Source organism: Polistes dominula, unplaced genomic scaffold (assembly GCF_049000335.1).
Source record: "Polistes dominula isolate Pdom_NZ unplaced genomic scaffold, Pdom_raw_medaka contig_80, whole genome shotgun sequence".
Classification (NCBI taxonomy): Eukaryota; Metazoa; Arthropoda; class Insecta; order Hymenoptera; family Vespidae; genus Polistes; species Polistes dominula.
This window is the reverse complement of record NW_028301111.1, coordinates 3,204,106-3,230,083: the sequence shown is the minus strand read 5'-3', so window position 1 is coordinate 3,230,083 and position 25,978 is coordinate 3,204,106. Positions and strand designations below refer to the sequence as shown.

The 25,978-nt window shown below is 26.6% G+C and overlaps 3 protein-coding genes across 4 annotated transcripts; 2 read left to right on the top strand and 1 right to left on the bottom strand.

Annotated features, from left to right (window-relative positions):
- Positions 1–165: 165 nt before the first annotated feature.
- On the top strand, positions 166–10,394 carry LOC107070986 (transmembrane channel-like protein). The gene is made up of 18 exons (XM_089176686.1): positions 166–540; positions 2,878–3,031; positions 3,130–3,331; positions 3,519–3,756; positions 3,843–4,031; positions 4,126–4,361; positions 5,132–5,326; positions 5,435–5,683; positions 5,766–5,835; positions 6,067–6,253; positions 6,808–7,476; positions 7,594–7,700; positions 7,796–8,091; positions 8,194–8,373; positions 8,469–8,589; positions 8,810–8,966; positions 9,146–9,332; positions 9,411–10,394. Exons 1-18 carry the CDS (start codon positions 505–507, stop codon positions 9,454–9,456), a joined length of 3,519 nt encoding a protein of 1,172 aa, XP_089032812.1. The 5' UTR covers positions 166–504; the 3' UTR covers positions 9,457–10,394.
- On the bottom strand, positions 9,759–24,770 carry LOC107070990 (uncharacterized). Of its 2 annotated transcripts, none has more exons than XM_089176693.1 (7): positions 24,644–24,770; positions 14,173–14,677; positions 13,300–13,501; positions 12,426–12,629; positions 11,042–11,208; positions 10,881–10,976; positions 9,759–10,803 (listed from the first exon to the last, which is right to left on the bottom strand). In XM_089176693.1, exons 2-7 carry the CDS (start codon positions 14,296–14,298, stop codon positions 10,414–10,416), a joined length of 1,185 nt encoding a protein of 394 aa, XP_089032819.1. In that variant the 5' UTR covers positions 14,299–14,677; positions 24,644–24,770; the 3' UTR covers positions 9,759–10,413. The 2 variants fall into 2 exon arrangements, with proteins under 2 accessions (XP_089032819.1, XP_015185084.2); XM_015329598.2 differs by lacking the exon at positions 24,644–24,770 and adding an exon at positions 19,627–19,965.
- On the top strand, positions 22,609–25,324 carry LOC107070992 (abasic site processing protein HMCES). Its single transcript, XM_089176694.1, has 6 exons — positions 22,609–23,825; positions 23,910–24,135; positions 24,224–24,532; positions 24,612–24,716; positions 24,785–24,939; positions 25,089–25,324. The coding sequence occupies exons 1-6, from the start codon at positions 23,806–23,808 to the stop codon at positions 25,246–25,248; spliced, it is 975 nt and encodes a 324-aa protein (XP_089032820.1). The 5' UTR covers positions 22,609–23,805; the 3' UTR covers positions 25,249–25,324.
- Positions 25,325–25,978: the final 654 nt, after the last annotated feature.

The window sequence follows — 25,978 nt, the reverse complement described above, 5'->3', positions numbered from 1 at the left end:
AAGAAGAAAAAGAAAAAGAAAAAGAGAGAAGAATACACGTGTATTTTTTTGGGGGGTTGAAAATAGTTTTGCAAGAATTTCTTCTTCTACTTTTTTTTTGTTTTGTTTTGTTTTGTTTATAAAAATAAGAAACAAGTCAACAAGTGATGATTTATCTGGTTAATATTTATTCCACGTGGTATATCCACAATGTCGACATATGTAGTCGACAGCAATCACTTATTTCGTGCTATACACTCTGGATGCGTGTTGATGCCTTTTAACACCCATGAGTTAATAAAGTTGGCTTGTATTCATTAGTAGAAATATCATTGCGAATTCCGTTTCTATCAAACAGTACCTTGGTGAATCTTGGTAAAGACGGTCTAACAATGTAAAATCTGTTCAAATCATTTTTTATCAAAGAAATATTACAAATAAAATTGTAGATTTGGTTTGTCACGTCAAAGAAAGGATTACAATTTAATTAGAAAATTATCTTGGGGCTTGTGTCAATCAATAAATATGGAAAGAAAAAGGATACCCGGTATATTGAGAAGAGTAAGTTTGATATATTTTGATATTTAAATATATATTTTGTTGATCAAGTATTTTAAAGGAAACAGTTTGAAATAGGTTTCAATAATTAACACATTTCTTTTTTATTATTAATTGTATTTTTATAATTGTTTTGATGTATTTCAAATTGATTGAAATTTAATGCAACATTGTGACATTTACTTGAATATTTGTAAGATTATTTTCAATGATCTTCATCAAATTGTTTCAAACTATTTCCTGACAATTAAGACAACGTTTTAAATTTAAAACAATTACTCACAGATATTTTATATTAATTATCAAAATAACTTTACATTAATTATTGTTTTACTTTAAAATAACAAACTAATAAAAGAAAATGAACTATCTAAAGTTAAAAGTTGCTGGATCAACGATAGAAAATAAGATTGAACATTAAGATAATGATTACACAAATTTATAATTAATCTATCCTTGAGTGAACATTCCCGAAGCTTTCGATTTCCATTGAACATAATTAAATGAAATTAGAAGAGGTTGTGTGGGTGGATCATCGCGTGAGAGAACTGAAGGATAATCGAATATGGTATTAGATAAATCCCTTAGGATATAGGCTTAATGTTTTTCAGAATACTTGATCTTTTGTTATCTTTAATATCATTGCAAAAAAGAAAAAAAAAAACATCAAACGAACAAATTACAAAATAATCTGTAAATGTCCCTGTATCATTGGGAATTACTGGACAAATTATTTGTTACACGTGTCTTCATTCCCTCATTTCAACCCTCACACTTTCACAATTTCAAAAAAAAAAATACATAAACCCTTGGTTAAACACCTTGAGAATAAAACAAACCCCTGTTGTTATCTGTTTCATTCGACGTAGGTGATTTTTTTCTCTTTTCGGAGGGGGTTTGTTTGTTAAGAAAAAAATCATCGCGTGTTGCACGTATGTTTAATAAAAAATACGACGATTACTATGAAACTAAAGGGTGGAGTCTACACAAAAAAAAAAGAAAAAAAAAAAAAGAAAGAAAGAAAGGACGAATGGTTTTATAAGGGTGTGGCATCGTCGCGATCGTTTATTGTATATACACGATGAGTCTTCAAGTATTTTTTTTTTCTTTTTGTTCACACATTTGTAACATTTGTGACGATTAATTATCTTCACATTTTTTTTTTTTTTTTTTTTTTTTGTATCAATATCATTTTGAAATGTTGCACACCATTTTTTTTTTTTTTTGAGTACATTGAATGAAACTTTTGATGCAATTTTTTTTTTTATATATAATATTGTTGAGTCATTACTTTTTAATTATTTTTAATTAAAGGTCAGGGATAAAAATGAGTTAACAAATTCTACGTAAATTATTTGTCAAAATGTGATTTGACTTTTATATTATTAATCATAATAATGAGGAGAAAAACAAATACAAACTGTAGAAAGTATTGTACAGTTCTTTTTTGATAAATTAAACTGTGTCTGAAGATTAAATCTTTAGGGTTGTGTTAGGGTTGTGTCAGATTTGTTTGTTTTATTGATAAATTAAACACTATGAAGATTAAATCTAAACGTTGGGATTGCCTCAAGGTTTGTCGTTTTATCAAAGATTTGTTTGTTTTCATGAAGTTTCATCGAAAAGATTCAAATCTAAGGTTTCATATTTATTTTCTTTTTTTAGACTGATAGGAGGGTAGTTTTCTTTTTTGTCACTAATTATAGTTCATTGGGAACGAAAGGTTTATTATTTGAGAAAGAAGAGATAAAACGATATTATCGAGTGGAAGGGTGTAAGAAGGGTGAGAATAGGTGCGGTTAGAAAGGTTTTGAAAGAAAAGGTTGTCCACTACTGGTATGTTGTTCAGTTGGTTTAGTTCCATCGATGCAGTTAGGACAAAAATCACATTTTTATCTTCTTGCATAATACTTTCATAATAATAATAATAATAATAATAAATAAATAAATAAATATTTTATTTATTTAATGTAATTCAGTAATTCATGTTTTAATCATTCAAATCAAACGTTTTGCCTTTTGTATTTCAAATAACAATTCAAAGGATTTAACAGGTGTGTATGTGTATGTGTGTAATCATGATAATCAAATCACTGAATTAAATATCAGAATTTAACAAATGATAAGACACTTAAACTACTTTTATTAAGTAGTGTATTAGATATATAAAAAGGGGGAGATAAAAATAAAAAGGTGGTAACTTAAAAACAACAGTTAGCGTGACTAGAATTCATTTGCTACTTAATTCATTGATAAATCATGAAAAAGATTTTCTTCTTATTGTTATTGTTTCGTCTTTTTTTTTTTTTTAATTATTATTATTTAACATTACTTTTATAGATTGAAACCAATTGTTCATTGATCGACAAACCTTCTGTCACATTTTTTAACGTGAAACATCAAAATAAGGAAAGTGTTATGAGTGAAATACGTGAACTTGACGATGAACGTACTGTAATTAACCAATCAGAAATGTTAAACAAATTAAACATCGGTTAGTAATAAATTTCAAAGTGTGTATGTGTATGTGTATAGTTTTCTTAGTGTTCGTCAATGAAAATTGGAAAGAAAATATAATTGATTTTCTTTTAGACGAGCATGAGGAACACGAAGAATGTGATGAACGTGAAGAAGATGATTATTCTGCATCTGCATCCGCCATTATTTTAAGACGTAATTCATCTAAACGATTGAGTAAACGTAAACGACGTACTTCATCACCTTTTATGGTGGAAGGTGAAGATTCCAATGTCATTCGAAGACCATCATCAGCTTACACGAATAGTTCAGTCGAGTTAGTAATCATTTTCAATGTTTTTTTTAATTATTTATTATCATATTAATTTACATTTTATCAATTTAATTTTATTACACATTTTTTTCTTTTTTTTTAAATCAACTTTGTAGTATTTTATTTTATTAAGATGTTTCAAATTGTGTTATTATTAAAAATATAGATTTGTTTGATTGTTTCTAAACAGAACTGGTATCTCAATTGACGAGGGTGGTACGCAAGAACAAATTTTTGAAAAATTAAAATTACACAAAGAAGTTTTGAACGGTGTTAAGGAAGAACCATGGCCATTGCGTAAAAAAATGAAACTCGTTAGACAAGCAAAATTGTATGTTAGAAAACACGAGGGTGTATTGAAAGAAAAATTAGCACAAAATCGTAACACGAAGGACGTTGTTGCACGTGTTTCTCTTTTAATCACAAAGGTAATCAACAAATAAATTCAATCTATGATCACAAATTTTATTTAATAAATGATTAAAAAAAAAAGAGTCTCAAATTTGTATCACAGAAATGGCAATATTTTCGACGAGAATTCATTAATCTTGAAACTTGGCTCATACCATGGGAACTTCGTATCAAAGAAATCGAATCTCATTTTGGTTCGGCCGTAGCATCCTATTTTACATTTTTAAGATGGTTATTTTGGATTAATTTTGTGATTACGATAACATTGACAGCATTCGTTGCAGTTCCTGAGGTAAATTATTATATTTCATTAAAATCAATCCTTATAATCACCAAATTTTATTCAAAACATTTTATTTTCCTTTTTTCTTTGTTGTTGTCATCAGATGCTCATAGCTGACGTTAAATTAGCGGGTGAAAGAAAAATAATGCCGAAGGAGGAAAGCATGAAATCTAATCATTTAATGACATTATGGGAATTCGAGGGTATTCTCAGATATTCGCCATTTTTTTATGGATGGTATACCAATTACGATTCGAAGAAAAGTTACAGACTACCATTAGCATATTTTGTCACCAATCTCGTTGTCTACACTTACAGCTTCGTTGTCATATTACGAAAGTATTTATTTATATATATATAATAATATTTTTCACTTATTTATAATATTTGTTTATTTAATTGAATCATGTGAAAAGTTAGCGTCAAATATTATTTAAATAAAATAATCAAAATATTCAACTAAAATGATTCTACACTTGATATATTTTTATTAACATTTGACATTAACTTTTCATACAAAAACAAATTATTGAAGTGAAAACTTCTTTAGAATGAATATAATTTGAAAAAAAGAAATACTAAATATTATTCTAAAAATATCCATAAATTAATTACAATATTAAAGTTCAATTTTTATCATTATTTACTTTCTTTGTAATAATTATAAAAATTTATGGGAGCCTGTATGAATGCAACCCTCCAGACACAGTTTGAAAATGTTGCTTGCGAGCGTCATCTGTCGAGACGAAATTTTTCTTCTGCCCGAAAGATCGGCAACCCGTCATACACGCGTGTATAAACAGTTTTGAGTGGAAAAAAATTTCGTCTCAGTAGATGTCGCTCGCAAGCAACATTTTCAAACTGTGTCTGGAGGGTTGCATACAAACAGGCGCACATTTTTATTAATTAAATTAATAATTACAAATTAAAAATACAAATAATATTATAATAATAAATTAACTACGAAATTTGTTTATTTGAAGGTTTCACTTCCGACTCTTGTGTGTGATATACACACACATTATTTTATTTTATTATATATTTAAAACATGATATATATTTATAGATTTTTTTGTAAAGTTATTAATATTATTATTTGTTTTTTTTAGAATGGCAAAAAATTCTCGTTTAAGTAAATTAACAGAGAAAGAAGATGAGTGTGCATTCTCATGGAAACTTTTTACCGGTTGGGATTTTATGATCGGTAATCCTGAAACAGCTCATAATCGTTTAGCAAGTATAGTAGTTAGTTTTAAAGAAACATTATTGGAAGAAGCTGAGAAAGAAAAAGATAAGAAAAGAAAGTGAGAAAAGAGAAATGATTGAAACATTATTATCAATTTCAAATTTTTTGTTTTTTTTTTGTTTTTGTTTCGTTTAAATTAACTATCATATATTTGATTACATTTTAGTTGGAAAATAATATTGACGAGAAGTTTCGTTAACGTTTCCGTATTACTTTTATTAACATTGTCAGCATTTATCGTGGTCAAAGTAGTTGCTAGAAGTGCTGAAGCGGAAGAAACTAATAATTGGTGGACACAAAATGAAATAACATTGGTTATGTCATTGATTTCTTATATATTTCCAATAATATTCGAAGTGTTAGGTCTTTTAGAAAATTATCATCCACGAAAACAACTCAGAGTACAATTGGCACGGTAATTATTACAATTTCAATTCGTTGCAATTTCCCAATACAATTCGTAACATTCAACATGGATGTTTTATTTTTCATTGCAGAATAATGGTTTTGCATCTTTTAAATTTGTACACGTTAATATTCGCCCTTTTCAGCAAAATAAGTTCCATGGTACGTAATATTTTAAGGGTTTCAATTATGTGGGATTCGTGACAAAAATTGGATCGCTGGGACCGACTGAAAATTGGGACTCGAAAACCACAGATCTTTTGCTTTCTGGGCAACTGCTCTTTCAACCAAATTGAGCTATCCAGGGCCCATCGACCAATCCTTCTCACGAATGCCCGATAAATTTAGCACGGAGACACTCGTCCCACAATTATATTCAATTTATATGTTTAGAAAAATTCATCGATCGAGTTAATACCTGCCAAACGAAATTGTACATTAACACCTGTAGAATGTGTCGGTAATTTCATCGATTCAGAATCATCAGCAGTTACTTTAGCATCACTCAGTTTAATGTTAATGGGAAGTGTTGCTTATGCAAATATTACTGATCATTCTATCAAACAAGATCAATCTGATGGTATTATGAACAAATGTACATTCAAAATGAATCCCTTGTCCTACAACATTAACACATTGCCAGTCGGCGACCTTAAAGACATTTAAACTCCGAACGGTGACCTTATTCGCTTATTTCTGATCACTGAATAGTCAAAACAATGGCAAGTAAATACAAATCAATGTGTAAGACACTCATACTAGCAAAAAAAAATCCACATCATCGTGGGGCAGCTACACAAACGACAAACTCAGAAACAACCCGCGTTTTCGTGGGGTGGGCCGGTGCTGTCAAAGGACAGTCTTCTCAGAAACAACCCGCGTTTTCGTGGGTCCGACTGTCAATGTGTTAATATGGGGGTCCAAATATAATAAACATCAACCTAACTTTGTGATATTTCATTCAGTTACGTTGCAATTCTTTCAAATAATTAAACAATTCTTGTAATTTGTTGTTAATTGTGGTTTCAAATAATTGGGAGTCAGCTGTTAGGACACAAGGGGTTTAAAATTCTTGTTTTAAATTATATATATATGTATATAATTGTTTTGTTTTTTTTTTGTAAATAATTATAGTTACAGTACAATACGATGGTTTAATCAAACAATTTTTATCGGATGATACTCAGTTTAATTATTATCATGGTGATTACAATTCTAATTCGGAAGAATATTACGATGGTAATTCGATAATCGATAATATTTCAAATATCGATGATGAATCGAATTATACATGGTCAACAACTGCAATGATTGATAATGAAATTGTTAATGAAACATTACGAATGATTGATTATAATTTGAACATGGAAATGAATAATCAAAGTGATGTCAATTTAATTGACAATTCGACAGAAATGTTGATTGAAAATGATGATACTTGGATAAAAATATTGACAGAAAATTCAACAAATAATAATTCTAATGAAAATACATTTGTCACGTTAAATAATAATAATAATAATAATACTAATATTTCTGAAGAATATGATATTAATTTGAGTACAATTAAATTTGATATTACGAATGAAATAAAAGATACTACGACAGAATACAATTTGTTTAAAATTAATACGAATACAAATAACAACGAATTAACTAACACTTCTAATACTTCTAACAAACCTAACGAATTTGTAATTATTCATAATAATAATAATAATAATAATAATAATAATAATAATGGAAATAAACAAATGATTATGTGTTACGAGAGAGTTTGTACGAATGACATAACACAAAAAGGTTTGTGTTATATATTTAAATTTTATATTATATTAATAATGATATTAATGTGTGAAAACATTAATGTTATGTATAAAAAAAAATGTAGAAATAATTTTTTTGTTAACATTTTGTTAGAGGTACCTGTACAAAAATTAGATTTGAAAACGCGAAAGGAAATGCGACGACTTTGTTGGGAAACGATGTATGGACAGGAACTTGCTAAATTAACTGTTATGGATTTGGTAATGAAAATAAGAAATTATTGTTTGATGTAAAATATTTTGTTTACATTGTGCATTATAAAATATTCATAGTTGATTGTTTGAACTTGTTAAAGGTAATGACAATTGGTGCCACACTTGGTATGGATTTTTTTCGTGCAGTATTCGTACGTTACATGAACAATTGTTGGTGCTGGGATCTGGAAAAACAATTTCCGCAATACGGTGATTTTAAAATTGCTGAAAATATACTTCACTTGGTTAACAATCAAGGTATGGTTTGGATGGGTATGTTCTTCAGTCCTGGTTTGGCAATGCTGAATCTTCTGAAATTAGGGATATTAATGTATTTACGTTCATGGGCTGTTTTAACTTGCAATGTACCCCATGAAATAGTTTTTCGTGCATCCAGGTAAATTCATTGTTATAATAATTAATTAATTAATTTATTAATTAATTATAAACTTAAGGGAAACAATTAAACAATGATGAGTTTTGTTTTATTTTTCTTTAGGTCAAACAATTTTTATTTCGCATTATTATTGATGATGTTATTTTTATGCGTATTACCAGTTGGTTATGCCATTGTTTGGGTTGAACCATCTTGGCATTGTGGCCCATTTTCGGGTTATCCAAGAATTTACATGTTCGCTACTGAAAGTCTCAAAGACAGTTTACCTGAAGTAATCAAACCGTGAGTCATTTATTCTAACAATATTTTCATTTATATCACGAACATCAAATTATAATTGAAATTAAGTTGAAACACCCCTGTTTATGTGATTTCAGATGTCTCGATTATATTTCATCAGCTAGTATGGTAATACCATTAATTGTTTTGATGACTTTAATCATTTATTACATGGTATCACTTACTGGATCACTTAGGGAAGCTAATAATGATTTAAAGGTTATAAATTCAATTGTAGAATATAGTTCATTGAAAAAATCTATATTTAAATCATTAATCCATTCGTTAAGTCGTACTTTGATAGAAGTTGAATTAAATTACATTAAATTGTTGCTGTACATTTGTATGAGTTTTGTTAATAACGAAAGGATTAACACGTAATAAATCAAATATATCATGTATTATTATTATTATTATTAAATCTGTTGAAATATTTTAGATACAATTACGTCAAGAACGTACGGAAGAAAGACGGAAATTATTTAAGATTGCTGAAAAAAGACAAAAGGCCATAGATGCACCTTTGTTCACAAGATGGAAACAAATCTTGCCAGTTTTACCATCGAGTAATTCAAATAAATGTAAAAATTCAACCGGTTTGTATTGCACGTTAATTGTTTTTTTTTTGTAATGTTATTTCAAATTATAATACGAGGATAGATTTATCTAACGAAATAAAACAGAAAAGATCATTCGAACGGTTGCATAATCAACGAGTTCCTATTTTTTTTCTTTTTGTTTTTCTTTTTTCTTCTTTTTTTTTTTATATGTTAAGACGACTCCTATACGGTGATCGTGATTGAAAAACCAGACGAGTTGGCGATGAATGAAAGAAAATATTCTATAACCTCGGAAGAAGTTGGTATTACCGATTGTGAACCTGAATCTTTGCCACATGATTCGAATTTGCATCAACAGCATGCCTCTAACAAAACTTGTTACAAGGTTCAAGATTCTGCCAGGTATATATGAGTCTCTCTATTATTTATTATTATTATTTTTATACCATGTATTTCAATTTTGAATATCAATCTTTGTAGCAATTCTTTAGAATCATCGTCCAGTAAGAAGAATACTATGAAATGAAATAATTGTATACAAAATTTGACGATGAATTTAACTTATGTTGAATGTGAAAATGAAATATTCAAACTTTCGGGCACAATTTTGATTGAAACAAATATTCAGAAGAGATTCGAATAAACGAGGATTAAAAAATGATCAATCATTAATATTCATATTTGGTAAGCAAATAAAATAAAAAAGAAGAAAATATGACAAATGAAATGATTGTACAGAAAATTTGACGATGAATTTAACTTATATTGAATGTGAAAATGAAAATAATATATTAAAACTTGTGGGCACAATTTTCATTGACAAACAAATACACTGTTATCGACAATATATTATCCTTGATAAAAAAAAAATTCACACGTTATATTATTTATTTATTATTATATAAAATATATATTTATATGCGTAATAAAATTGTTAGGTACTTATTGCTAAATTAGCAAGTGTCGAAATAATCTAACACACTGAGGTATGCAGTTTTTCGTAGTCTTTCGTTTTTATAAATTGAGAAATATTTCTAACAGATCTCGTTTAAACTTTCATACAAACAAACGTGTTTATTAACGTCTGATCACGCATGCATAAAAACACACACACATACATCTATACATACATACATACATACATACATACACGCATTACACTTAAGATAATTCCATACGTGGTATGAAACGTGTTTAAGTTTGTTTTTCTTTTCTCTTTTCTTTTAAATAAATACTGATCGTTTTGTGCATAGTTGCAAACCTTGACAACGATAAAAACGTTTCGAAGAAAAAAAAGAAAAAAAAATAAGAAGAAGAATCCTTGTACTACTTTACATTACATTAGATTGAATTTATAATATCACTTTTTAAAAAATTATTTAAACATCACTGTGTTATTATTTAAATCGTCGAATATATACTTTGGTCGATAAAACAAATAAAAAAAAAAAAAAAATAAGAAAACAGTTTGATAAATATATCATCACCTAGTTGAATCAAACACCATAGTTCTAACTGGTACATATTTAGGTCTTTTTCGTCTGGTACTCCAATGAAGATAACTATACCATCCAGCAACAATTGCACCAAATGCATTACAAGTTGATGAAAATATTAATAATATTGTTAATATACTTTCTACTTCGGGACAATTTAAATCCAAATATTTGACAACAGCTGATGATGCATCTGTGATAGTAGTCATCGTTGCATTTCCTTGTTGTTCACCTCGTGGCCTACAAACACACGTGGCGTTTAATACACGTGCAGGTGTACACTCCAATCTCATAAGAAGTGCCAAATGCATTGCTGCTGAAATGCATGCTAGGATGCAAGCAACAGATGCTGATATTGCAAGCAATGCACTGATACCCTGTTTGATATCAAAATGTTAAATGTTATTTTTATATCATAAATAATTGGAAATATTATAATTAATTATATTCTTACCTTGGTTAATGTTAAACAAACACCTGGACTCATACCTGGATATTCTTTTTTGAAACAACACAACAAACATACACCAAAACTTCCTGAAAGTAATAACTGAAAAGAAAAGAATCAAATCAATTAATTGTTTATTCATTTAGAGATGACTTTAATATACTCACAGGCATTCCACTCCAATATGGGTTATCAGTGATAGGTAAATTTGGAGCCCATAATAACAACCATAAAGATAATGAAATAATTGCAATCCCAAGTATTGTCTGCAATGCTGCCAAACATTTAGCCAATTGTCCATGATAAACCAATGGTGGTAAAAATTTTGGTGCTCCTAAAAATAAACATTTAAATAAACATTACAAAATAAATTAATTAATTAATTAATAATTATTAAATTACGTTGATAAACGTGATCAATTTCATTCCCACGGTTTAGATTTTCTCTGAGCTTTCTAAATGCGTTTCGGTATGAAGTTGAAATAATAATTCGTTAGAGAAACGTTTTTATTTCTCATAGCATCTCATAAGAAATAAGAAGCACATGCTACACACACACACACACACACGATGGGAATTCATGGAGGAGTGTTGTTAAAAAAAAAAATCTTGGTGAAACGGAACGAATGGTTGGATTGTAAGTACTATCCCTCCATACATGGCATCTTAACATGAACGATCAAGTCAACCAGCTGTCCTTGTCATGGATATCGAACTATCATCAGTATAATTCATCCACACTGATATATACACATACATATATATGTATAAACATATTTATAATTATATTTATATTATTTATATTATTTAATTGATTATATTTATATTATTTAATGTGTGTGTGTGAAATTTATATTTATATTATTTAATTAATTATATTATATCATTAATATTTATAAATATTTTTTAATTTTGAAACAACAATATTATTTATTAATATTTGTTTTTCTTTTTGATATTCTTTAAGTTTTAGTTGAAAAGTAAAATCTTAGGTAACAAAAGTGTTTTCCACGTACTTTAGAACAACTATCAACTAAAGTAATCGTGAAAATGTATGAGTCTGTCAAGTTTTCATTATCCGATGGCCCCGATGCATGAATAATAATAGTTACAACAAGTTTTGTATCTTACGTAAGAAATAACAAGCACGTTATAATGGTGTAATTGCATTGCTACGAATTATCACCACGACGTCATTCTATTTCACATAACAACTTCCGTTATCTAACGTGTACTCTTTTCATTGGTGTGCATTACTTACTTACTTACTTTTATTTTTTATTAATTTTTTTTTTTTAAACATGTCAATTTAATTGTTCAAACAATTAATCATTTTTTTTCTTTTTTTATGAAGAATTATTTTCATGAGACTTTTCTTTTGCTTGCAATTCAATTAGTTTATCAATCTAATGATTTGATTCATCAATCAATGATTTGATTGATCGATCAATGAATTATTTTGAAGAAATTTTCGTTTTGTTTTTTGTTGAGATATTCATTAAGATTATGTTAAATATGAGAGAAAGTATGATTTTCTTGATTGAAACTTACTTTGACCATTACGATTGAGTACGATCATTCTACTGTGCCTGAGAGAATTTCTTGTGGGTGTGTGTCTACCTGCTATTTGTGAAGCAGCAAGATTAACGGGAACTGTGGTTGACAAACAATTGGCCATCGATGGTGCACGTCCAAGTTCTTTTTCCATTTTATCATTTCTACATGTTTTACCAATGTTACCCATCGATAATGCACCTGTAACAACATAACTTATTGATTTAGAACCAAAAATTACGTCGTCGTTGTTGTTGTTGTTGTTGTTATATATATTGAAACTTTGTGTATTTTTTTTTCTTTGAAAATATCAAAAACGTTTTTATTATGTACACCGTACTCTTGTGCAGATACGAATTACGTTCGCGGTCATTCTATTTCTAGGTGTAACTTTCGTAGAATCTTAACGTGTTCTTATGACCGATTTTATATCGTTGCCAACAAAATTTTAAACTTAATCTAACAATAAGTTAAAAAGAAAATTACTAGCTTTAATTCAAAGTTATTCTTTTCTTCTTTTTCTTGGTGTTCATAATTTTAATTATTATTAAATTACATAATGCATATGGTATAATTATTAATATTATATATTAATATTATTTGGATAATTATTATATATATAATAATAATTATATATTCGATATTATTTATATATTAATTTAATTATTAAAATTATTAATAATATATATATTAATATTAGTTATATATAATTATTGCAAATTTGTTAGTATAATATAGTAATATTAGTTTTAGTAATAATATAGTAATATTAATTTTAGTAATAATACAGTAATATTAATATTAATATTATTCAATTAAAATTGTATATTATTAATATAATATAATTATATATTTATATATTTAAACTTACCCGTAACTCTGACAGTGTGAATTTTGGAAACATTACCAGCACTCATAGCACTGCTAACCCTATTATTATTATTATTATTATTAATATTATTATTGTTACTAGTTTGTGGTAGATTCGATGAAGTATTATCGTTCTCTCGAACCTGACTCAAATTACCAACGCTCATCGCTGAGGTCACGCATGTTGGCATTATCGATACGTCCTAGAAAAAAACAAAAACAAAAATATACAAATCTAATTATTATCATTATTATTATTATTATATTAGAATTAAAGTAACGATCAATTAAATTTACGAGTTATAAATCATAATTCTTCTGTTAATAATTATACAATTGTGAATGAAATTAAATGAACTTATTACAGTGAATTCTTCAAGTGACTTCTTCTGACGATGAATGATGTGTCAAAAAAAAGATGAAAAGAGATGAAAAGATTAATTACGCGTTAGAGAAGAGATTTCAATGCTTGATTATTATCTAATAAAAGTTTGTTCGATAAATAATTATTATTAAATTAAAAGGAACTTCTTTTTTTTTATATATATATTTCTTTTTGTGCAATTGAAAATACAATGAAGAAAAGAAATTAATCTGACGATGAACACACGAGTTACAAAAAGAAAATACACAAAAAAAAAAAGAAAAAAAAAGTTAAGAATCACTGTAATCTCGAATTGATTAATAACGTATCGAAAGAGATTTCAATGCGTGTGTGATTAATATTTCAACACAAACATATACACCTGTTGCGCGCGCAACAACGCGTTTCAATCAAACGTACGTTTCATGTGTCTCTTTAAAATGTGATTTGTATTTATTAGATATGGAAAACATATATTTTTTTTTAAGATTTGAATAATTAGAGATTTACCTTAAAATTGTCATAAAAACTAACAGGACGACTTCTAGGTGCATACTGAATTTCTTCTTCATTTTCCATCGTATATTCTCCGTGTGACAACGTCCCTAAACGTTGCGTGCGCAACTCCTCGGACATCCTGGATGTCCCTTCTCTCCCTTTTTTTTTCTTTCTCTCTCACTAACTTCCGGTTACTTTCGCAAGCTCGGCTGAACACAACCAGTAGTCAACTAGAGAATGGGAATGAGAAAAACAACTGTTACACCTGGATATTCCACCTGTGTACATTTATTTCTCATCTTTCATCTTGCATCTTCTTCTTCTTCTTCTTCTTCTTTTGAGATCTTTCTTTTGAATTCACACAATTTATATTTTTTTTTTTATTATAAAAAATAGTATACTTTCATCTCGAGATATTTGTTAATGTTTATTTTCATAAATATTCGTATGTGTGGATGTGTGTGTGTGTGTTACTTATTTGTAATGTTATTGGACAAATATTCAATTGCAATAATATCTGAAACAAAAATAAATAATTTTTGATTAAATTAAATAATATTATTATGTTATATATAGTTCAACTTAATATTATTTATTTAATCTTAGATTTGTAATAAAATTAATATAGAAATAATTATTAAATTACTATTATAATTATAAATATAATTATAAATTAATAATTATATTTGTAATTAATTATACTATTAATATTTATTTCAATAATTCTATAATTATATTTTTAATTATAATAGTTATATTTATAATTAATATAATATAATAATAATATTTAATTATTTAACTAATAAAAATATTATTAATATAAATCATTTCATTATAAATTAATAAAATAATTATATTAGTATTTTTAACACTAATTATTATTTTACAAACAAACAATTTTAAAATAAAAACATCATTGTAATCATTGACCCCCTCCCTTATTCGATTATAGGTTATGAAATATAATTTAATATCTCACTCACACATATTATATCAATACATACAATAAATACAATACATATGTACATTAATATACATGATAGTGATTAAACATTTAGGCAAACTTAGTGAGTGAATGAATGAGTGTATGAGTGATAGTGGTGGTGGTGGTGGTGGTGGTACGTTGACTCTGTTTAGTTGACTATGAACGGGACTGTTAAACTCCAACGCATTTAATAAAAGGGAGATGCTTAATAGAGAAATGACTTATTTCCAGGCGAAAGAGTCCAGTAAACGTGTAGGTAGGTAGGTCATGTCATTATTGTGTATGTCGGGTCTCTAACCTGGCAAGCAACGGTGCGTTATTGCGTTGCATATCATCTTACGCAATCCTAGACGTTATTAACTACTATATACATATATGTATATATAGATATATATGTACATAGAAAATTATAAGTATGTATTAAGATGAACATAAATGTTGCTATTGTACATCCTACTTCTTTATTTTCTAATTAATATTTTATTTTAGATAGATGAAGTATTCAAAAGTAACAATATTCTGTGCAACATTGTTGGTTTCCAATAAACTTCAAAATTACTGAACTTTTTGGGGATTTTTTTTTCAATTTGGTATGCATTAAACTGTATATTAATGTTAAATGTACTAAATAACAATTATAGAACAATTTATTTGTTATTTGTTATTGTTAATTTAAAGATTTGTTACTTAGAGGTACAATTTACATACAAAAGTATCAAAATTCTGTGCAACATTGTTGGTTTCCAATAAACTTCAAAATTACTGAAATTTGAACACTTTTGGGTGATTTTTTTTCAATTTGCAAATGCATTAAACTGTATATTAATGTTAAATGTACTAAATAACAATTATAGAATAATTTATTTGTTATTTTTTATCGCTAATTTAAAGATTTGTTATTAAGAGGTTATCTAATTGTGCAGATACTGAAAATTTTCAAGAGATGGCACTGTATTACAATTTCATTTACATATGACACAACTAACCTTGTTTTTTTTTTTTTATATTTTTGTGTGTGGTATTTATTGTTTAATAATTTACAAAAATAATTTAGAATTGTATTTAAATCAACATTAAATAACAAAATTACAACAAAGTATGACCAGATAATGGTCGTAATATTAATTTTTAATATTAATTGAAATTAATGGAAATTAGAAAATAAAATAAAAATCACTATAATGAATCACACAAACGTATTACACAACTCGTTGAAACATTTCACTACTTAATCTTCGATCAAATGACAAATTTATTATCATTATTATTAATTTGTTTTGAATTTCCAAACGATACGATTATTAATAGAAAAATTTAATGATTAATTAACGACGGTTATAAAAATGTGCAGATATTTTTTATTCTTCATTTTCTTTACGTAAAAAGATTCATTTAATATGATTCAATATTGTACACTGTGTATATATATATATATATATATATATATAACCTGGCATACATGTTTGATGACATTACGATTTTATTCCTCGAATAGATCGCTTCTATCATTGACTAGAAATGCATATTTGCAAATGTATCTTTACCAAGAAGCATATTGTTTTTTTCTTTTTTTTTATTGTTATTATTATTGTTATTCTATTTACGTATGACTAACACACGTGAACGTTTTAACACGACGTACAACGTTACGCGAATTCTTAAGAAAATTCTCGTCAGGCCACGCACTTTGCTTAGTATAGGAAATTAGTCGAACGTGTCAGTCACGTGTGACTGACGTGGCCTTAATTTAAAGTCTAGTGTCAGTCACCGATGACTGACATGGCGCTCAGACATTGTTCAATTTTATTATCGTTTGAAACAAAATTGAAATAAACAAATGTGATTATTTTTTTTTTTTTTGTTTATCTTATCACATATTATATTTAATTGTTTTTATTCAATCAAATTATTCAATGAGAATTGTTTTATATATTACCGTGTGAAAAATTCCGAAAGAAACACAGACAGACGACACACATACACGCATAAACAGTTGTCAGGCTTGTAATTAAAAAATTTACGCACGAGTTTGTACGTTTTGTCTTCTTTTTTCTTTTTTTTTTTTTTCTTTTAATTAAAACACCACACTCCACACTCACAAACAGTTCTCTACACAATTGGTCGTGTTACGTTAATACGATATACAATTTTATTTTATAATTCACTTACGTAGATGGGATCGTAATAAAAGAAAAAAATAAATAAATAAATAAAAAAAGAATTGACAAAAAAGGAAAAAAAACAATAATAATAAAAAAACACAGGAAAGAGAATTAAAATAAAAAGAAGGAAGAGAAGAAATTAATGCTCTTGGATAGTTTGAATTAAATGTTCGTTTTTTTTTTTATCAGATTAACGTCACACGATTTTCAACGTGTTAAGATAGAGGAATAATAAAAGAAAATATTTACAAATGTAACATTAAAATCAAATCAAAAATAACACGTGAACGTATGTGTGTGTTGCTGTGTGTATATGTGTTTGTGTGTGTGTGAATAAACGAAGAGGACACACTCAAAAAAGAAACTGAAATATTCAACTTAATTAAAAGATATTTGCATACCATACACACACACACAGACAGATACACAGAGAGATAACGTTTGTTAATATTTAATTAATCATTTATTAGTACATCGAACTCCAATGATTTTTCTACATATGTATAAATGTGTCTGTGTGTGTGTGTGTGTGTGTGTGTAACTTTCTTGATACGATATTAGAAAGTTAACATCATCTAATCTGTTATTCCACATACGTATTTGACAAAGTACAATAGAAATATGTATTATACGTGACGTTGCACTTATCAAAAGAATTAACTTTTATTGATTTTATTCTAAAGATCTAAAAAGATGTTCAAACACATACTCAAACACAGATACAATTATACAAACACACGTTGTATAGGTTTAATCGTATTAGAACGTTTTAGTTTCTGTTTATACTGTACTAAGGTAAGACTAATTGTAAAATTCTTAGACTGTAATTCTAAATAACACACATTTTACATTTATAATATTATTTATATATATATATAATATTAATAAATATTTAAAATATAATATATAATATTAATTTAATATAATATTTATATTAATTAATTTAAAAATATAATATATATTATTTGATTGAATTAATTAAATTACATTAAAATATTATATTATATTATATTAATTATTTTATTATATTATTAATTTATTATAATATATTATATATATATATTAATATTTTGTATTATATTAATTTTAAATATTAATAATAAATATATATATATTTAAAATATTTGTATTTGTTTTAGTAATGAAAATCAGTGTCTCAACTTTGTTATAGGTTGTTGTTGTTGTTGTTTCTTTTTTTTTGTTTTTTTCTATCTAGTTATTGTTGTTATTTACTAATTATTATTGACAAACTTATTACGTCACGATCAAAGTACGGTTTCAACCTTTTTTGTCAAGTTTTTACTTCACCCCATTATTATTATTTATTTAATAATGCTAAAAACACATAAGATATTCAATGTTAACCTTGTAATCAGACATTTGATTTCTTTCCTGTGTCTCATATAATTTTTTTTTATTTTTTGTTTTTTTATTTCTCAGATATCTTCTATCCTTCTCCTATTCGTAATCATTCGAGAGTGCAAAGATTGTTATGATAGTACTCTCGTGTTTCTAATATAAGGAAAAAAAAACAATAACAAAAAAAAAGAAAGAAAATTCTATACCTTATTGTATATATTATAGTACAGTTAATTATACAGTTATCAGTTAATAATTTATTAACTTAATAATACAAAAAAAAAAATAGAAAATTAATTTAACACGAAAAAAAATTCAATTCTTAATTAATAAAAAAAACTTTGACTATTATTGCAAATTATTATTAATCCCATAAATTTAGATTTTTGTTTAATAGAATAGTATATATTATAGTATAGTTAGTTTAAACCATACAATTTATATATATATATATATATATATATTTAGTTATTGTTAATTTATTAAATGAATAATAATAAAAATAAAACATAAAACACAAAAACTAATTTGACACGAAATAAAATTCAATTTGTAATTAATAGAAATACATATTACACTATAATTTGTTATACTGTTACAGTATGTATATATATATATATATTAATTAATTTAATAATAAACAAAATAGTAATACAAAAAAAAAACAAATGTGACATAAAATAAAATTCAATTGGTAATTAATAAAAAAAAAAAAAAACCATTGAACTACAATTGCAAATTACTAAGATCCCATTAACATATATTTTATTCTAATAAAACCATATACTATAGCACAATTAATTATGCAATATAATATATTATATTATCCTATTATTAATTTATAACCTTAATAATATAAAACAAAATACACAAATATACCCACACGCACACATAAAACTAAACAAAATTGATCAGATACAAAATAAACATTGAAATTTTAAATTAATAATAAATACGTACTTCAATTGCTGATCATTATAATCCATTGAACACGTAGATTTGATTTTGTGTTGAAATAAACAAAAAATAAACAAAATACATTAGTAGACACATTTATTTTGAACACAATGTTTTGTGTGTGTGTGTGAGTGTTTTTTTGTGTGTTTGCCACAATGTTACTCCGTTAGAGGAGTATGATCAACTGAACGTTAGCTAGCTCTGGTGGGCTTCACGAGTTTGTGCTTTCGTGCATGCATGTGTCTGCCTTCTCATTCCTTCCTACCATTTTCTTCTTCTTCTTTCCAGTAGACCAACAACACGTCAACAGGCCCCACCAACAAGGTGTTCTCCAAAGTCAGAACCTTCCACCTTCCTTCTTTTCCTACTCCTCCTTCTCCTCCTCCTCCTATTCCTCCACTTCTTGGACCGACAACTACAGAACGAATTTCCTTTCTTTTTTTCCCCTCTTTCTTTCAATTTTTAAATATTTTCCTTCTTTTTTTTTTTTTGTTTTTTTTTTTTTTAATTAAGAAAATGTCTGGTGTTTCGAATTATTTTTTTTTTTTTTTTTTATCAATTTGTAAAACAGTTCAAGTTTGTATGTACAAATGTACAAACATCATTTTATGTTTGATCATTGTATTTCGTACGTAGGAAGATTGTTTTGGTTTTTTTTTTTGTTGTCATTTTATTTTCTTCATTTTATTTTCTTCATTTTATTTTTTGCAAGTCTCGACAATTAATAATACGAATACGTGTGAGTGTTTTTTTTCCTTTGTTACAAACTAGAAAATAGAAGTTAAGAAAAAAGCAAAAAATATATAATTAAATGAAAAATGAAATCGTTCTACAATCACTATTATATAATTGTTATAATTATTATTCTTTATATCTTTTAATTATTTGATACTTCTAATAATTACTTTGTTTCATAATTATCTTACGATAAAGTTTCCTACATTCCTTAGTTTTATTTTTTTTTTTATTTATTATAATTATAATTTACACACAATTATAATTTACTCGGGTGGATACTTCATTGAAATTTTATTGGTAATATTTTTTATGTATTTTCTTTTTCTTTTTTTTTTGGAAAATGAGAACCACTGTCGTTCACTTTCACGTTATTCAAACATTTCGGACGTATATTTTAAACAATTATAATTTATTCGGGTGGATACTTCATTGAAATTTTATTTGTAATATTTTTTACGTATTTTCTTTTATATTTTTTTTATTTTTTGGAAAATGAGAACCACTGTCGTTCACTTTCACGTTATATCCAAACGTTTTGGAATGCGTACCGATAAAGGAAACGATAGTTTAGTAGGAAAAAGGATGTTATAAAAGATAATAATCGTATCATATCAATTATATATGCATCTACCTTGAACTAATTCAGAATATAATTATACAGATACATATTCAAATACATATATACATATAAATATATATATACATATATGATTCTCCATTTAATTTTGTCTTCTTGTTTTTATATAATTTTCTTTTATTTCTATTTTATTTCTATTTTTTTTCTATTTCTTTTTTGCTGCAACTTACACAACTTGTATCATAAATCAATTTTTTATTTTTCTTTTTTTTGTGTGTTTTCAGTTTGTTTAACTTCCTCCGATTAAAAAGTTAATCTTTTTAACCTTCGAATGTACTTCCCTTCCCCCCCCCCCCCCCCCCCCAAAAAAAAACAAAAAAATAATACACAATACTTTCACCGTTGTCCTTCAAACATCTATATATCGAATACATTTCTTTATATTCGTAAAGTTTGTGTTTTATTGGAGATTATACAGAAAGGTTCCTTGCACAAATTTGTTTTTTCAAGAAAAATCTACAGAAATTTTGAAAGAACAGAATATTGAAGTTATCTAATAAAGATGGAGAAAAAAAAATGTTGTAAAACAAAATGGCACTTATATATATATATATAATTTAATACATAAATATATAAATATATACAGTTTGTGTTATATATATTAAATTGTCCAGAAAGTTTGTGCCAATTTTCAGTAGATGGCGTAAAAAAAAGCTTTTTTTTTTTTTTTTTTTTTGAAAAAAAAACCTGAAAAAAATTTGGCAAAAAACAAACTTTCAGAAGACAAATGGTTGTGAAACAAAATGGCGCTTATATATCATTAAATATATTAATATATAAAAAAAAGAAAAACACTTAAATGTGTTGGGTTTTAATCTTTGGTTAAAATCTTCATGAAGTTTCTGGACAACCCAATAGTTTTTCGAATGGAATCCTTCCCAATTTCTTTTTTTTTTTTTTTTTTTTTACATTTTGACTACTATGTGAACCTGGGATTTTAACCTGGCAACACTTGTATATTCATCTTGGCAAGCCTATGATCGTCAGAGTCGTTCGACCGGATTCTCCGAAGTGGCTTCCATGAAACGGTGTTAAGAATTCCTTCTTATACTCTTCTTGGAGAGAGAGAGAGAGAGAGAAACTATTATTTCTTTTTTTTTTATTTGGTTATTCAGATAGTTCTTCTCTTTCCTCCCACACACTTTTACAAATGTTCATTTTCATTCTTTAATGTATTTTCTAATCAAATTTATATATGTGTTCGTATGTGTACTAACCATACCGTTAATTTTTTAATTAATATTATTGCAATAAGTAATTTATTATTAATTAAATTATTAAACGTTAATTTTTGTTATTTGGTTATTAAAAAAAAAAAAAAAGTTTCGAAAATAATCAAAAAAAAAAAAAAATAAACTTTATTTTAAATCAAAGTTTAATTAGTAATTTTTCTTTTACTAAAAGAAAAAAACTGTAGGTTAATTTTTATAATATTATGAAATAAATATTATATATTTAATTTTATTATTTATAGTATTTTATATTATTTTATATATATAATTATATAAATACAAAGTCATATAATTATCGTTGTTTTGACTAAAATACAAATGGCAATTAAAAATGGCCGCCTGTTAGAAAAATAACAAACATTCAATTTGTAATATTATATTACACATATAATTATTATTCCTTTTTTAATTGAGACATATATAATTTTTTGTTTCTTTTTTAATAAACATTTAAGAAATAATTAAGTTATAAAAATATTATTTGCATAACTTTTCTATACACACATACACATATACACACATGAATATACTTTCTACCTGGTATTCGTATATTCTTCCAGCTCATTATAGAAGAATGGCAAGTACGGTAAGATCAAGCGCATTCCTTTTCTTCTTCTATATGCATGTGTGTATATTTATATATGTATATGTTTCGTTTCAACTTTCATAAACATTCGTTGAACCGCATCCACTAATTTACAACGCTAATGAATTCTTCTCAAGAAGTAAGAAGAAGAAGAAGAATTCTTTTTATTACCTTTTCCAAATATTTTTCTTACGTTAGAGAAATTCTATTATTTCTGATGTAAAAACTTTCGAATTAACAATGAACGTACTTAACGTTTCTTTTTTTTTTAAATTCATGTATTTTGCATGCATTATTTATGAGCATAAAAATATCGATTAGAATAAAACATTGCTCGTAAAAATGATTCTTATTTTTATTCTTCTTTATTTTGATTCGTTTTACTTTTTCTTCAATTAATTATAAATTAATACAAATTATATTTAATGATATTTAAATTATGCAATTGATTTATTTTTTTCTTTTTGTTCTTCTTCATTATCGAACTACGCGGGAAAATATGAATGAATTAAAAATTAATTAATTTCTTACGCATGCGCATAGATATTAACTGACGTCATCCTTTCTATTAATCTTCCTTCTTCTTCTATCTACAACTACCACACCTCTTTTTCTTTCGATTCGTCATAGAAACTATAAACTGCATAGAAATTAAACGTAGTTACTTTTTTCGATTCGTCATAAAAAGTGTATGCTACATAAATGATAAACATGATTGGTCAAAGTGTCATTAAGTAAAAACATGGCGGCTGTTTTCTGATTGGTTACTTTCAATGGCGCGTTATTTACTCGATTTTAAATGTGCTCATTGATATTTCGACAAATTTTTAATGATAATATTAAACAAATTTTTTAAATATATTTACAAAAAGTTTACTTTTTATTTTAAATAATTCAAAGAAGATAATATTTTATATTTCATTGAAATAAATCAATCTAGAAAAGAAAATAATCGTAGATACAAAACATTAGCCCTAACAGAATTTAAGATGTGTGGTCGAGGTGCATGGTACACAGTTTTCTTTTTAATTATTTATAATTAATATGATATAATTATATAAATAATATTGACAAATGATATTTTTATTTGCAGTACATTGTCGAAAGAAAAATTGTCGTGTGCTTGTGCATACAAAAAACCATCAGGTGAATATCACAAAGTACCATGGGTGGATAGTAGTGAATCTGTTTATGTACAATCATGCAACATAGGTCCCAGAGATGTTGTTCCTTGTATTGTTGCTGGTACACACTTAGTGAACAAGGAGGAAAGACTTCTTTGTCCTATGTTATGGGGTATGATACCACCTTGGCATAAGGTTAGTTGAGGTAATACCTGAACTCCATAAAACCAAACAACAATTAAACTGCATTATCAAATTTAGCAATAGATAATTCAATTTTCAGGGTGATTACAAGAAACACACAGCTTCTACTCATAACAGTCGTCTGGACAGAATTTTAGAATCTAAACTTTACTCAACACCATTGCGAAAAGGATTCAAATGCATTGTACTCTTTGATGGATTTTATGAATGGAAAGCTGGCATTAACAAATCACCTAAACAACCATATTATATTCACGCTAAACAAGAATCAGGAATAAATCCTGATGATCCTACAACATGGCCTGACAAATGGTCTCCAGAATCTGGTTGGGAAGGATACAAACCTTTAAAAATGGCTGGAATATTTAATGCTTTTCAAACTGATGAAGTATATACAAGTAGTTAATATTATAATACTCGTATGTTGGAATCAAAATGCAACTACAATTAATATCATTATTTTGTAGGGAAAAATTGTATACAGTTGTTCAGTACTTACTAAAGAATCAAATAACGTTTTGTCATGGTTGCATGATCGTACGCCAATTTTTCTAGACGATGAACAATGTCGAGTATGTATGAATAAATATAAATCATTTGACTGTAAATAGATTTCTTTGTAAAATATAAATATTTGCAGTTATGGTTGGATTTAAAAGTATCGCCGGAAAAGGCTATAGAAATGTTGAAGATGCAAGAATTAACAGACAACATATTAAGCTGGTATACAGTTTCTACGCTCGTAAACAACGTTACTCATAAAGATGCAAAATGTAGAGAGAAAATAGAAGTGAAGTAAGTATAATATATATATATATATATATGTATGTATATGTACATAAGATTATGTAATTTTTCACAATATAATAATGGAACATGTGCATGCTAGAATGGATAAAGTGTAACGTGTCAGGGTATTGATTCTGTAATTGTATTATATAAAGGGAGAAGCAAAAGAATAGCTCTGCTGTTTTTATGGCTTCCTGGCTGAAAAAAGAGTCTGGTGGAAAATCTAATAGTGGCAACGATTCAACTAACAGCGATTCTAGCAAAGACGAGATAAATGAAGATGAGGTACCTCCGAAAAGAATGAAGAAATCTTAAATCGTATGATTAATATTTATTCCTATTAAACATTATCTTAATATTTTCATAATAATAAATTTCTCATTAAAGCAAACATTTTATCAGAAACGTATATTTCTGAGAAGACAAACAATTCTCTGTTAGTATGTACTTAACAAGGCAAAGAAATAATTTCAGAGGATTGCTTGTGAATTCCCCATCAACAGGAAGATCCCATTACCATACGGATAATTTTGTTTGATTTTCAATTAAATTATACTCACGATAATAATTATTTAGTTTGTTGCAATAGATGATGCACATTCATTTCCAAATATATCTTCTTTTAATATATTTATAATAAGAAACGATCGAATGATTCTATTGACGTTAATTTCCGCGTAACGATCAAATAATACATTAAGACGAAATAAATAAAAGTAATAAACGTTTCCAAGTAAAACTACTATATCATTGCCTTTGAATGAATCAATATGACATTATTAGAAGAAAAAACAAAACAAAAGTAATAAAAGTTTCTAAGAAAAACTTAGACATATCAATGACATAAAAAAAGTTCCATTTAAATTAGTTCTCAATGATTTCGTAATTCGAAATTACGCGCCTTGCCGAGTGATTGGTCAAATCAAAATTAGCGCGGGGAATACGAAGTTGTCATTCGTTGAAATACGGCCATCTTCGTAATCTCCTCCCCACTTAACCCTTTTTTTCACTCTGTCAGTTAAATTCAAATGACTGCAGATGTCAG